The sequence below is a fragment of the Primulina tabacum genome, chromosome 15, assembly GCF_025594145.1.
Source record: "Primulina tabacum isolate GXHZ01 chromosome 15, ASM2559414v2, whole genome shotgun sequence".
NCBI lineage: Eukaryota > Viridiplantae > Streptophyta > Magnoliopsida > Lamiales > Gesneriaceae > Primulina > Primulina tabacum.
The window spans coordinates 29,875,349-29,890,043 of NC_134564.1; the positions used below are offsets into that span (position 1 = coordinate 29,875,349).

The 14,695-nt window shown below is 35.4% G+C and overlaps 1 protein-coding gene and 1 pseudogene across 3 annotated transcripts; both read left to right on the forward strand.

The window, feature by feature from the left end:
- Nucleotides 1-812: 812 nt before the first annotated feature.
- LOC142527991 (uncharacterized) lies at nt 813-3,127 on the forward strand (annotated as a pseudogene).
- A 2,241-nt stretch (nt 3,128-5,368) lies between these two features.
- LOC142526337 (phytochrome A-like) lies at nt 5,369-10,646 on the forward strand. Of its 3 annotated transcripts, none has more exons than XM_075630660.1 (6): nt 5,369-5,468; nt 5,563-5,777; nt 6,702-8,763; nt 8,939-9,755; nt 9,858-10,148; nt 10,279-10,646. In XM_075630660.1, the coding sequence occupies exons 3-6, from the start codon at nt 6,714-6,716 to the stop codon at nt 10,487-10,489; spliced, it is 3,369 nt and encodes a 1,122-aa protein (XP_075486775.1). In that variant the 5' UTR covers nt 5,369-5,468; nt 5,563-5,777; nt 6,702-6,713; the 3' UTR covers nt 10,490-10,646. The 3 variants fall into 3 exon arrangements, with proteins under 3 accessions (XP_075486775.1, XP_075486776.1, XP_075486777.1); XM_075630661.1 differs by having other exon boundaries at nt 5,451-5,472; XM_075630662.1 differs by lacking the exon at nt 5,369-5,468 and having other exon boundaries at nt 5,479-5,774.
- The last annotated feature ends 4,049 nt before the right edge of the window (nt 10,647-14,695 follow it).

Sequence of the window (14,695 nt, forward strand, 5' to 3'; positions counted from 1 at the left end):
AATTTAAAATGATAATAATAAATATAAGTTTTTTGTTGTTTTTTTCCTAACTATTAATGACTTCTAAAATAAATCGAAAAAAAAAAAGAAATTTAGTAATCATTTTTTATAATGAAAATTTTAGCTACCATTTTTTAGAGAGAAATTTAAATTTATCTTCTATTTTTTGGAATGAAATTTTTACTATATATTTTTTATTAACTAATGGAATCTAAACTAACTAACTAAACTGAAGAAAAACAAAATTTAGCCTCTATTTTTTGTGATGAAATTTTAACTCCATTTTTTTAAAAAACCTATAACTTTAACGAAATTCAAAATGATTTATATAGAAAAACTGTCGCCAAACTGTCGCCAAACTTTGCGACAGATGTTATTAAAACCGTCGCTAATAGCGACGGTTATCTTTCTAACTGTCGCTAAATGTCTATATAATCGACCGACCACTTCTTGCTCATTTCTTCACTAAGATTTCTTGTCTCGCTTCTATATTGCCGTGTTTGTTGTCTTCTCCGACGACCCGTCTTCTCGTTTTTGAGGTATCAAACTCGAGATTTCGTATTTATAATCTTATTATATATCTTGTTCAGATTACTATTTTTTATATCTCGATGTCAATTAATGATAGTTTTTATATATCTTGTTCAGATTACTATTTTGTCAACTATTATTCTTATTATTGTTTGAATTATATGAATGTGTTTAAATGTTAACTAGATTCTGCTGAATTTGCAAACGCTTCTTCGGAAGAAGAATAAGCGGACTGTAGAAGGTAAAGCAAGCGTCAGATGAGCTGATTTCTTTCTGTCAGTTATTTTGTGTCCACTAAATGCTCGATGAAGTGCCTCAGATAATGATCTCCTTCCATAATTGAATTGAACCCATCACTATTAATGGGTGCTTAACGTTGAACCTTTCCTGTTTCCTATGATTTTGCAGGGTGGTGTTTCAGGAGCAGAGTGGCGAGCCAGAATGAAGTTCAAAGTTGTCTGCAGGAAAGTTTTCGATTATGTTCGATATGATCTCAAGGAAATAGCATATCCTTCCTCTTTACCCGATCCACCTCACCTTCAAGAAACGTCCTGAACTGACATGGAAAGAGCGATACCTCGTTAGTTTCCTCGTCAAATATTCTTCGTAATTTATGCCTTCTTGGACATCTTGGTGTGCTTCTAGTAATCTTTATTTTATGACCTATTCTGTTTAATATGTTAAACAGAAATCATGACATGATTATTCGTGCATGAAAAGGTAACTTATTCCATATTCAATTGCTGAAATAGGTGCTGAAGGAAGCATCACGACTATATGCGGCAAGTTGGGTCAGGGATATTGGTCCAGAACTCAGACCAAATGATTACAAAACAAAAGAAAAGGACGGAGAGACGTTCAATGGTGAAAAGGGTGCTCCAAAAGAGAGAGAACCATCAACTTTGGAGGATCTTGGTAAGGAACAGTCCAACTCATTGATTGTTTATGAAATGTAAAGATTAGATGCTTTGAGGTCTCATCAGTTCATGATGGAAAACTTGACGCACACCACTAACATGATGAATAACTTTTAAATATAAATTTGCACTTTAGGGTACGAATCAGATAGCTCATCTCTTTTAGCACTATCAGAGCAATATGTGTCTAGACATTTGAGAATCATACTAGTTTAGACAGGGGACATGCAATTTTTCATGTCTATAATCCTTGCTTCATTGGCTTGTCGAGACTCGATATGAATTTTAACGATGTTTTTGTACCAAACTATCATTATTTGTCCTTATGTAACTAGAGAAAATCTAAAACCTTCCCTAAAACATATATTTTACGTTAAATAGAGATTACTAGGTTTATCACTTGACAAAATATTTAGAAAATCAACGCGCGTAACAAGTGGCGAATCCCAAATATAATCCAAAATCTTCAATCCGAGTCATAGAAACAATGAAGGCGGCAGCCCGTTACTCTCACAGTGTCAGAAAACAAGCCATGGTGCATTGTTCCTCGAACAGGGATGCGGTAGTGCCTTGGATTCTAAGGATTGATCGTTCACAACAGTAACTCAAATTCTCTATTTGACAAGTGGAAATCTCTAAGAACATTTAGGGCGAGGTTATTCAACAAATTTAGCCTAGGAGCACCTCTTTATGTATGCAGATGCTTAAATATATGTAAATGAAATTCAGCAACAACACATCACAAATCCGGGGAGTTTAGGTTGATATTTTATTTTCATACCACTCATTGACGAACATTTTAAGATGCTACAATCATAAAGTATGTAAAATCACATTCGCATGGACTATAGAAATCTTTAGATATTTATTTATGTACGTGCATGAGTATCAAGAAACACTTTTTCCATTGAAACCACATATATTCAAAATAAGACATGTTCAAATTTTTTAACATTATCAGTCAATAGTTGGCTTGGTAGACATCTCCTCAGACAAATACATATGCTTTCGGAAGAAGGGATACTTATCAAGATTCATTCTAGTGGCGAATACACGAGTTGAAGTTTCAGCAAACTCTTCTACCAACTGAATTGTTTTGGTGTATCTCGAAGATGTACATTTTTTTGTCTTCCCATTTTTCCCATTACAAGTTCGTACATTTAACACATAACTGTTATTTTAGTTACAAGTAATGTGATGATGGTCTCCTTTTTTATGGACATCAAGTATTAACATGTTTACTGTAATTACAACCTACAGCTGTGGCTGCCAGGGGAGGAATGGAGACATTAAAGCCAGCATTGCAGCGGGTTTACATGACAAGAGCTTCTGCTTATAGAGATGCTCTTAGAAGTTTTATTGAAGGTTATCAAGAAGGTATACAACAAGTTATGGAGAAAAAGGAAGAGGGTAAATCTCAACAAGTAGAAGATGCTCCAAAAACACCAACCTGACACCCTTTAACAATCGATGCATGTTACCAAGCTCTTTTCTTCAGATCAAATAAACACACAGGGGCGTAGCTTCACTAGGGGCTAGGGTGGGCTTTACCCCAACCTAGTCTCAGGATTAATATGTATATATATTTATATATTTTAGGAATTTTAGTCACTGACCAAAATTTTTATACATGGATTTCTATGAGCTTTAAATAATCTAGTATTGGAACTTATTCGGTATCTACGTGGTTATCTTAATTTATATATTTACTCATTCTAATTCTACATTATATATATATATATATATATATATATATATATTTGTGTTGTTCTGATTATAAATATGTATTTATATTAATATATTAAATAAACTAAAAATATATAAATACTAAATAATATAAAATTAAGTGATAATTATTAGAGTATAAAATTGTATAACTAAATTATTTGAATAACTAATGTCATATGTACATACAATTTTTTATTTACTTTACTATGAATTTATTTTAAAAGTTCATTATTATAAATGATATTTATCATGTATCTTGATATATTAAATTCTTACTATGATTTTAAAAATTTATCTAGTTCATATTATACAAAATATAACAAAAAAATTTAAAAAATACATTAAATAATATTTACATTTTCAATGTCCATCTCACCATATTTTAAAATCTTAGCTACGCCCCTGTAAACACAAAAATTCGTGGATCTTTAATGTTCTTCGTTTATTAATAAATATTTTAGTTGTTGCTTGAGGTGAGTCTAATGAGTTTTGATTCTTGCCTGAACGAACCACCATCCAAGTGGTCTAAACCATATCACCTACCGAAAAAAGTATAACCAGATGAACAATGTTGCTTAATTTACACTTCATGGTCCAGAAAAAATCTAGCTAAACCTCATTGACATTAGAAATTTTAAGTTTTGCATTCGGAAGACAAATAAGTTTGTTATGAAGAAATTTACAGATTTTCTTTTCCAGATTTATGTCTATATTGGTTTTATCTCTACCAGATAATGTGCTGATCAATACTTAAGATCCACCTTAGACAACTATGTTTCGCTTAGGACATCTCCAACGTTGGCGCAACGTTCCCTTCTCTAACAGAGCACTATATTTTGCACTAAAATAGTGCCCCCTTATCTGGTGCAATCATTTTATTTTATTTTTCAAATACAATTTTTTTTAATAATTGTAAATAATGTGTAGATAATGATTTAATACTTATTTTATTTGTTTAATAATTAAATATTTAAACATAAAAAATTAATTATAATTAGTCATTTAATTTTATAAATAAATGTTAAATTATTGATTTTATTTTAATATTTATTTATATTAATTATAAATAATTAAAGAATGCTTTGAATTATTGATTTATAAATAATATAACAGTCTAATACAAATGCAAATAATTAATATAACAATACAATTCATAACTAAATTGAAACACATAATTGAAATACAAATGTAAATTGAAACATATAATTCAAATAAAAATACAACAATTGAAAAGAAATCATATTTAGAAGATAAACAAACTAGATCATCAATAATCTAGTAAATTAGATACATATCCTCCAAAATCACCCAATTATTTTCCAAATGGTCAACATCTTGTTGTCTTTTGCTTTTTTATGTAATTTTTGCTCGTTCAATTCAAACTATTTCATGCATTTCTGGATCATCATTAATTTCAAATCTATGTACAAACCTATATTATCCTCTTGAAGTGCAGCCAATAAAACTTCTTGTTGTAGAGTTTCAATTTTGTTTTGCTGATTTTTTGTGTCAGCATTTTAATATCATAATTTTGTCGAAGTTCAGTGGATCTCTTTTTTAGTATATTCATAAGATCGTGATGTCACCTGTATTTTTATCACTGCTTAAATTAATTGAAAAGGAATGTAATCCAGAAGAGCCTGATATTGGTCTGAGTTTCTGAACTTGACGAATCCAAGTTTGTGATATGGATTTTAGGCATCGGGCTTGATGGATTGATGTCACTAGTTTTTTTATTTAAAAAAATTAATTATATTTTTCACAACAAATTTGATATATGAATGAATTTTTATTATTACAAGCGCAGCTTCTAGAAATCAAAAAATAAACACCCCAGAATTTCATTAACGGATTATTATATCCAAATGTAAAACTACTTTTATTTTCTAAAAACCTGTTAAGAAGTATAGCTTCATAGAATATTTTACAAATGAGGATTAAGCTTAAGATTAAGATATAATTATTATATTAATTTTTAAAAGATACAAGCTACAGTCTTTTTCAGCTTTGATTGTTAGTTAATCGGCAGTTAACGACACAGTAATTGTTCGGGGCTTCCCTAACTGTAAATTTACTGTTAATGGAAATGTATTTTTCTGACACTGTTAAAAAGGTAACTCTATTATATATATATATGTGTGTGTGTGTGTGTGTGTGTGTGTGTGTTGTGTGTGTATCCCGTAACTGGTACATTTACACGAGTTCTCCTTCGTGCAGTGTGTTTGGTGATATATTTACTTCTACTTTTAGAAGTAGAAGTATTTTTTTGAAAGTAGAAGTATTTTTTTTGTCGTAAGTAAGCTTTATCTCAACTTTAGATTCGGTATGATATATAATTTCTTCTTTCCTAGCTTTTAAGCAATCTGGGCTTATTTTTGGCCATCAGGTGAGGAGGCGTCGATCAAGATTTCGAAAGGCGGAATTTTGAGGGATTTGAGCTCAGATACTACACTTTATTGGGATTGAATTTAAGTGGGCGCAATGGGGTTTTTGGGATTTTCAATTCGGGGGGCTTGAATTTGTTTTGGGCTTCACCGTTTTTTGATTTCTTCTTATAGCTTGAGCTTTGTTTCTTGGCATCTGCGAGCTTCGGATAAAGTTGTACGTTTCTGATTCGAATTATTTATTGCATAATTCTATGTTTAGTAACTTTGATGAATATTTATTGTTATCTGCTTTTTTAATTGATGTTCTGTTCTAGCTTTTCAGAATATTTATTGTCTCTCGCCTTTTGAATCGTGGAATTCTTATTAATTTAACCAGCACATGGAAGGTAAGTGTCTAATAAGCAGGCAGAACCAGTATAATTTACTCAAGAAATTCAAGATACTAGGCTTGAAGTTCGAATATATTTTCGGTTGAAAGTGAAATCCTTCTCCGGGCATGTATTTCCTGTAGTTTGGTCTTAAATTTATATTTTAATGATAGTGACGACTGTGATTTTAATGAATAAGGGTAAAAAGACTGTTATGTCGTAGTTTGAACTGTGTAGTGAAGCTGGGACGGATCCGGAAATTCGGAACAGGATGTAACACCCAACAAGAGAATGGGTGGTAATTATATAGATTTTTGGAACGAAACTTATAATTCTGGAAATAAAATTTCCAAAAAAAGATATGTTAGAGGGTTCTGCTCCTATTGGATTGGCCCTTGTGGTGAAAACTGCTCCAACTGGTAATCCTGGAAAAAGAAAGTCTCAGTGGTTCGCCCTCTGCAGTGGTGTAGTAATAACTAATTAGATAGCTTGTTCTTTTTCCTTGATTATCATATTATTGTAATGGTATTTTATATTTTGTACTAATGGATACTAGAACTCCCTCAATCATCTGTTATTTGATGGAGGTTTTTGGAAAATGCAACCTTTATGGTTTTTCTTAGAACGGTATCGTAGAAAACTCTATTGGGGACCTGATCTAAATGCAGCATACCCTGCTGTTGTTTTTGACGCAAAATATTAATCGTGTGTTTTTTGCATCAAAGACACAATTTGATTAGTCTTCTCACGATTTTTTCGCACTTTATTAGATTTGAGATAGAATGTCATCTTCAAAACATGGCCAATCTTCAATAAATTCTGCACGACCAAGGGATGGTGCAAGGATAATTGCACAGACATCTATAGATGCAAAGCTCCAAGCAAACTTTGAGGAATCTGGCAGTTCATTTGACTACTCGAGTTCTGTGCTTGTTAAAAATTCTGGCAATGAAGAGCAAACGTCTAAGTCTGACAAAGTGACTACCGCTTATCTCCATCAAATACAGAAAAGTAAGCGAATCCAGCCGGTTGGATGTCTATTGGCCTTGGATGAGAAAACGTTCCAAGTGATTGCCTATAGTGAGAATGCTCCCGAAATGCTAACAATGGGCAGCCATGCAGTTCCAAATGTCGGTGATCACCCGGTTCTTGAAATGGGGATTGATATCAGAACAATTTTTACAGGTCCTAGTGCTTCGGCCTTGCAGAAGGCATTAGGATTTGGAGAGGTTTCTTTATTAAACCCAGTCTTGGTTCATTGTAAAACATCGGGAAAGCCTTTTTATGCCATAATCCATAGAGTTACAGGTAGTTTAGTTATCGACTTTGAGCCTGTGAAGCCTCATGACGTTCCTATGACTGCCGCTGGAGCTTTACAATCGTATAAGCTTGCAGCCAAAGCCATTACTCGCTTGCAGTCCTTACCGAGTGGGAGCTTGGATAGGCTATGCGATACCATGGCACAAGAAGTATTTGAACTCACTGGTTATGACAGGGTAATGATATATAAGTTTCATGATGATGATCATGGAGAAGTGATCACTGAGGTAAAAAACCCGGGCCTTGAACCATATCTCGGCTTGCATTATCCGGCAACTGATATCCCACAAGCTGCCCGTTTCTTGTTCATGAAGAACAAGATGAGAATGATCTGCGATTGTCGAGCAAATAATGTAAATGTGATTCAAGATGAGAAACTTTCTTTTGATCTTACTTTGTGCGGCTCGACCCTTAGAGCCCCTCACGGTTGCCATTCACAATACATGGAAAACATGAACTCCATTGCATCCCTAGTAATGTCGGTTGTAGTACACGAGGGAGATGAAGAAGGCCCAGATTCTTCTTTGCCGCAAAAGAGAAAAAGGCTTTGGGGATTGGTGGTTTGCCACAATACTACTCCAAGGTTTGTTCCCTTCCCTCTCCGATACGCATGTGAATTTCTCGCTCAGGTCTTTGCTATACATGTTAACAAGGAATTAGAATTGGAAAATCAAATGGTCGAGAAGAATATTTTGAGGACTCAGACGCTATTGTGTGACATGCTGTTGCGAGATGCGCCCTTAGGTATTGTGTCCCAAAGTCCTAATGTAATGGATCTTGTGAAATGTGATGGGGCCGTGTTACTATACAAGGATAAGAATCATAAATTAGGATCGACTCCAACTGACTTTCAGCTTCAAGATATAGTTTCATGGCTCGAAGAATACCACAGGGACTCAACAGGTTTGAGTATGGATAGCTTGTATGATGCTGGTTTTGCTAGAGCTCTAGCTCTTGGGAACGCTATCTGTGGAATGGCAGCTGTAAAGTTAAATGACAAGGATTGGCTTTTCTGGTTCAGAGCGCACACTGCTGCCGAAATTCGGTGGGGTGGAGCGAAGCACGAATCTGGTGACAAAGACGATGGGTCAAAGTTGCATCCTAGGTCGTCATTTAATGCGTTCTTGGAAGTTATGAAGATGCGGAGTTTACCTTGGAAAGACTATGAGATGGATGCAATCCACTCGTTGCAGCTTATTATAAGAAATTCGTGTAAAGATTCCGAGGCAATTGATACAGACTCAAAGGCAATTCATACAAGGCTCACTGACCTGAGAATCGATGGAATACAGGAGCTTGAAGCAGTGACTTCTGAGATGGTACGCCTGATTGAAACTGCCTCCGTTCCTATCTTGGCGGTTAATATAGATGGGCAGGTGACTGGATGGAATAGGAAAATTGCCGATTTAACTCGTCTACCTGTCGATAAAGCAATTGGTCGGCATTTGCTCGAACTTGTTGAAGAAGGTTCTGCAGATACAGTGAGTAAGATGTTGGGATTGGCACTTGAAGGTATGAATTCAAGAAACTGATACATGATTCTTTCCATATGATATGTAAACACACGATAAATCATAATAAATGCCGGCTTTGTCATATTTTTTCTCCATCTTTCCCTGATATAGACCCTTTTATGTGTGTCAAATTGGTAACTGGTAAAATTTAAACTATTTTCCTTTTCTACCAGGAAGAGAAGAACGTAACGTGCAATTCGAGATTAAGTCATATGGATCAAATAGTGAATCCTACTCAATCACCTTAGTTGTCAATGCTTGCTCGAGCAGGGATGTCCGGGAGAATGTCGTGGGAGTGTGTTTTATTGCTCATGATATAACCGCACAGAAGGATATAACAGACAAGTTTACAAGAATAGAAGGAGATTATAGATCCATCGTGCAAAACCCGAATCCATTGATCCCGCCAATATTTGGTACTGACGAATTTGGGTGGTGTTCGGAATGGAATCCTGCTATGGTAAAAGTATCGGGATGGACTAGAGACGATGTGATCAATAAAATGCTCATGGGAGAGGTCTTCGGGACACAAAACTCTTGTTGCCGTGTCAAGAATCAAGAAACCTATGTAAATCTGGGTATTGTACTCAACAGTGCTGTGAGTGGTCAAGAAATTGAAAAATTACCGTTTGGTTTTTTCTCTAGGAGTGGAAAGTACGTGGATTGCCTTTTATGTGTGAGCAAAAAGTTGGATCGAGAGGGTGCCGTTACCGGAGTGTTTTGCTTCCTGCAGCTTGCTAGTCAAGAGCTCCAACAAGCGCTTCATGTTCAACGGTTATCAGAGCGAACTGCATTGAAAAGATCGAGAGTCTTGGCTTATATTCGAAGAGAGGCGAAAAATCCACTTTCTGGGATTATATTTTCACAGAAGTTGATGGAAGGAACCGAACTAGATGAAGAGCAGAAAAAACTTTTGCAGACAAGTGTTTTCTGTCAAAGTCAGCTTGACAAAGTTCTTGACGACACAGATCTTGATCAGATGATTGGAGGGTAAATTAAAATAATTATTTAATCTTCATATGCGTTGTTTTACTTGGGGGATTCCTTGTTCGATAGACGCATTTCACGGAGTTTTTTTCCATCACTTGTTAGGTACTTGGATCTTGAAATGGTGGAGTTTAAGCTACACGAGGTCTTGATCACTTCTATAAGTCAAGTTATGTTAAAGAGCCACGAAAAGGGCGTCACAATTGTCGATAATTTGACTCCAGATATCTCGAATGAAACACTATTTGGGGACAGTGTAAGGCTTCAACAAATCTTGACTTCTTTCTTGCTGACATCTATTACTTTTACACCGAGCCATGGCCAGCTTGGCGTTGCCGCCACTTTGTCAAAAGATTCTATCGGAGAATCTGTACAGCTCGGCCATTTGGAATTCAGGTATATGCTCACAACAAGCTAGAATCTTATAATGAAAGTCAAAACTTTTGTTTCTCAGACTCATTGTGATGATTTGCCTTTGCCTCATTGAATGATAAGACTACATGTTGGGATTGACCTTGTGGTGTAGGATAACGCATAGTGGCGAAGGAGTGCCTCAAGAATTACTGAGCCAAATGTTCGGTGACGATGCAGATGCAACTGAAGAGGGGATTAGCCTTTTTAGCAGTAGAAAACTGTTGAAGCTTATGAATGGGGATGTTCAGTATCTTAGGGAGGCGCGGCGAGCCACTTTCATCGTCTCTGTTGAGCTTGCAATCTCGAATACATCTCGCTTCTGACGAAACTTAGTTATCCTTTGACGTTGTAGAGTGAAATCTAATCGCGCTGTTTTTAAAAAATTTATTCAAACCTATGTTGTAAATATGTAACATACGTTTGAAGCCACCCTGCTGACTCTTCGTTTTTTAAAGTAGATGAGAAGTGCTGGTTTATTTTTCTGCTGTTCTAACCTTAAAACATTTAGGTAAATAATTTTGCTCTCTTTATCAATATAATTATTTTATATTGAGGTAAAGGTAATATTACAATTTTGATTTTTTTTTTGTTTTTTTTACTATTTTGATTGTCTATGTTGTCAAATTTAATTTTTGACAATTTTAATAAGTTAATCAACATCATATTAGTGCTACATCATCGTCATATCATAAAAAAAACTAAAATCAAAAGAAAAGATAAGCAAACAAATTAAGATAGTCAGGTAAAGAATCTGATAGACTTAAATTAATTGTGGCAATGAAAATCAAAACATCAGATCTTTCGATTAAAAACAGCAGACAAATGAAAAGCAGAACTTAGCATTTTGATAAACTAGAAGCAGTACTCAGTTTTAACTGAATAGAAAATCAGAAGAAGTACTAAGTTTATCAAACGGATATAGAATCAGAAGCAGATAGGACTTAACGGGACTTAACGTCTTAACGAAATCAGCCTTAAATATTACCGTTACTTTACCTAGTACAAGTATTAATTGTAGCATTAATTACTGCACGAAGTCATTTAATACGCTTTACCGATTTTAGTATAAAACAGGACTGATTGTTCTGTTGCTTTTCTGCAGTAACCCATTTCGGTAATAAAGCTGATTATATCATAAGACAGGAGACAATCTCTGATTATAGACGTTGGACTCAAGTTACCTATATATATGGAACAAACTCATACAGAAGAAAGAGAGCTGAATCATTTTCAATCCTATCTATCCAACGTTTTCGAGCAAATCGCGAATCGTTAAATATCTTCTAGCTCAACTATTAGAAAAGCAGCAGACGCTTCATAGTATATATCCAATCTGATTGAGGTTATCTTGTGCTACTGTTTCTTACACTCTCTAAAATCACTCAAATATTTATATCTTATTGAGAAGAGTTTGTAATCTGGAAAAGAGTCTTTTCCAGAACATCACTGTATCGTATTTCAATTGTGTTGAGAAGCTAAGAGTTTCAGTAGGCAAAAGGTAAGCCCTGCTGAAGTGAGTGTGTACAAGTGTTGTACTGTAATATCCAAAGTCTTTTAGTGATACCTTCTGGAAACAGAAGAAGGAGAGATGTAGAAGATTTTATCTTCGAACATCCATAAACAACTACTGTCTACTGCCTCCTGTTATTTACTGTTTTCACTTACTCCATCGGATTGTTTCTGCACTCATTATTGTAATCTGCTGGAAGTATACACAACAAGACAAGCCATTATCTCTAGCAGGATTTTTGCATCTCCTTTACGTAAAAAAAGGGTTAGAGAAAAAGGAGTTGAGTTTATTCACCCCCCCTCTAAACTCTACATCGATCCCCAACAATTGGTATCAGAGCAGGTTAGTCTTGTTCGAGAAAATCTACAACAGATGGCACACTTCAGCAAGGTCCCTATGTTCTCTAAAGAAGACTTTGACGATTGGAAGATTAGAATGCAAGCTCACCTTGCAGCGCAGGATGATGACATGTGGTATGTCATCACAGATGGTCCACTGAAGATATTAAAGCCTAACACAGCTGTTGCTGTTACCGATGGTGCACCACAGATGGTTGAAAAACCAAGAAGAGAATGGACTAGCGAAGATAAGAAGAAGGCCAATCTTGATAATGTTGCAAAGGAAATACTGTATAAAACTCTTGATAAGAACACCTTTAGCAAGATCAAAATGTGTTCTACTGCAAAAGAAATCTGGGAGAAGCTCATTCAGATATGTGAAGGAAATGAGCAGACAAAAGAAAATAAACTGTCTGTAGCAATGCAGAAGTTTGAGAATTTAAAAATGAAAGCTGGTGAAACTCTAAATGAGTTTGATGAACGTTTCAGCAGCTTGGTCAATGAGCTGGCTGCTCTGGGTAAAGAGCATAGCAACAGAGAAATAGCACTCAAGGTGATGAGAGCTTTACCCAGAGAATGGGATGTGAAGACTATGGCCATGAGAGTCTCTAAAGACTTGAACAAGTTGGAGTTACACGACTTGTTTGCTGATTTAAAGGCCTATGAGTTTGAACTAGAAGTGAGAAGCGGAGAAGAGTCCTCATTAAATCAACCTACCAAGGCTCTTGCTGCTACAGTTACTGCTGCTACTCCTACTGCAGTTATTCCAAGTGCATCACCTACTATTGCTGTTGAAAGTACCTCTGACAGAACTGCTGAACAACTTAGCAACGATGCAATGCTTTTATTTGTGAAGAAATTCTCAAGATTCATGAAGAAGAATCACAGAGCCTACCAGAATCCTAATCGGAATTTTAGAAAGGAATCATCATCTGGTGATATGGCGTGCTTTAACTGCGGAAAGATTGGGCACTTCATTGCTGATTGTCCGAAGCCCAAGAAAGATGATCAAAAGAAGAAGGACCACAAGCGAAATGATAAGAAGTCCAGAAGAGATCGTAAAGCTATGGTCGCTGAGGAAAGCAAGTCCAAGTGGGCGGAATCTAGCTCTGAATCTTCTAAAACAGAAAGTCAATCCAGTGACAGCGATGCAGAAGAGACTAAATGTCTCATGGCAGATACTAAATCAACCTCGACATCTGGAGAGGTATTTGACTTTGACTCTAATGAATTCACACGAACTGATTTGGTTAATGCACTGCATGATATGGTGGAAGAGTACTCGAGACTTTCTCGATCATTCAAGGAAGTTAAGACTGAAAATCAAAACTTAAAAGATCAGATCAGCAAGTTTACTTGCTTGCAAGAAAACAGCTGTAATGATCTAAAAGTTGAGATAAATAAGTTGAAAACCAAGAATGATAGAGTAAATGCAGAATACAGACTATGAGATCTGAGAATCAAAAGCTTTCACTACCTGGTAAATGCATGGAACAAGTCTTCTATTTCTTTGGAGAAGATGCATGAGTTACAAAGACTATCTGGAGACAAGAGTGGTCTCGGTTTCAGTAATAATGAATGCACTTCTGAAATGAGTACTAAGCCAGAACTGGATAAAGGCAAAGGAAAATTCATTCACTTTGTTAAGTCCAGTGTGGTATATGAACCAGAAGTACCAACTATTAGAGTTGAAAAGCCTGTAAATCAGACGAACAGAAGGAACCATTATGGTCTGGGCTATGTCAAACCTAATAGCAGAATTCACCAGAGTGCTGGATCCAGTAGAGGATTCAACTCAGGAGAACAACCCTCTATGAAGGTTAGAAACTACCAGCACTATAATTGTAGACCTGTTCAGAACAGATACAGACCAGACAACAAAAACAGAAGGGAAGAACAACATTCTAAAATGCATACTGTTAGAAATAATAGACCTCCTATTGCACACACCCCTGAGGATACTCGAAGTACAAAATCTCCAAAGATTGTACAAGTGTGGATTCCTAAGGGACTGATAAGGCTTGGACCCAAATAGACTGGGTACCAATTACTAAAATTTGTGTTTACATGAAGATAAGAAGAAAACCAAGATCAGCAGCTCCATATGATATCTGGACAGTGGATGTGCCAGACATATGACTGGACAGAAGAATCTACTATCAGAAATAATGAGTTGTAGTGGACCAAAAATAACCTTTGGGGACAACTCAAAAGGTAAAACCTTGGGTAAGGGTAAGATTATCCATGGTAACATTATCATAAATGATGTGCTCTTAGTTGAAAATCTTTGTTATAACCTTATCAGTATCAGTCAACTGTGTGACAATGGTTATTTAGTAGCTTTTCAGAAGCACACTTGCACAGTTAAAGATGCTAATGACTCTATGGTATTAACTGGGAAGAAGGAAGGCAACACCTACAGAGTATCATGGAATATAAATCATGTTAATGTTCCCACATGTTTAGTTGCATCTCTGAGTGATAAACAATGGTTATGGCACAAAAGATTAAATTATCTAAATTTCAAGTCGATTAGTAATCTCAAGAAACAGAATTTAGTTAATGGTTTACCTGACATTAGCTTTGTTAAGAATCATGTTTGCACTGCATGTCAACTTGGTAAACAAGTAAGATCTAGCTTCAAGAATAAAGGTAGTAAATCAACTTCAAGATGTTTGGAA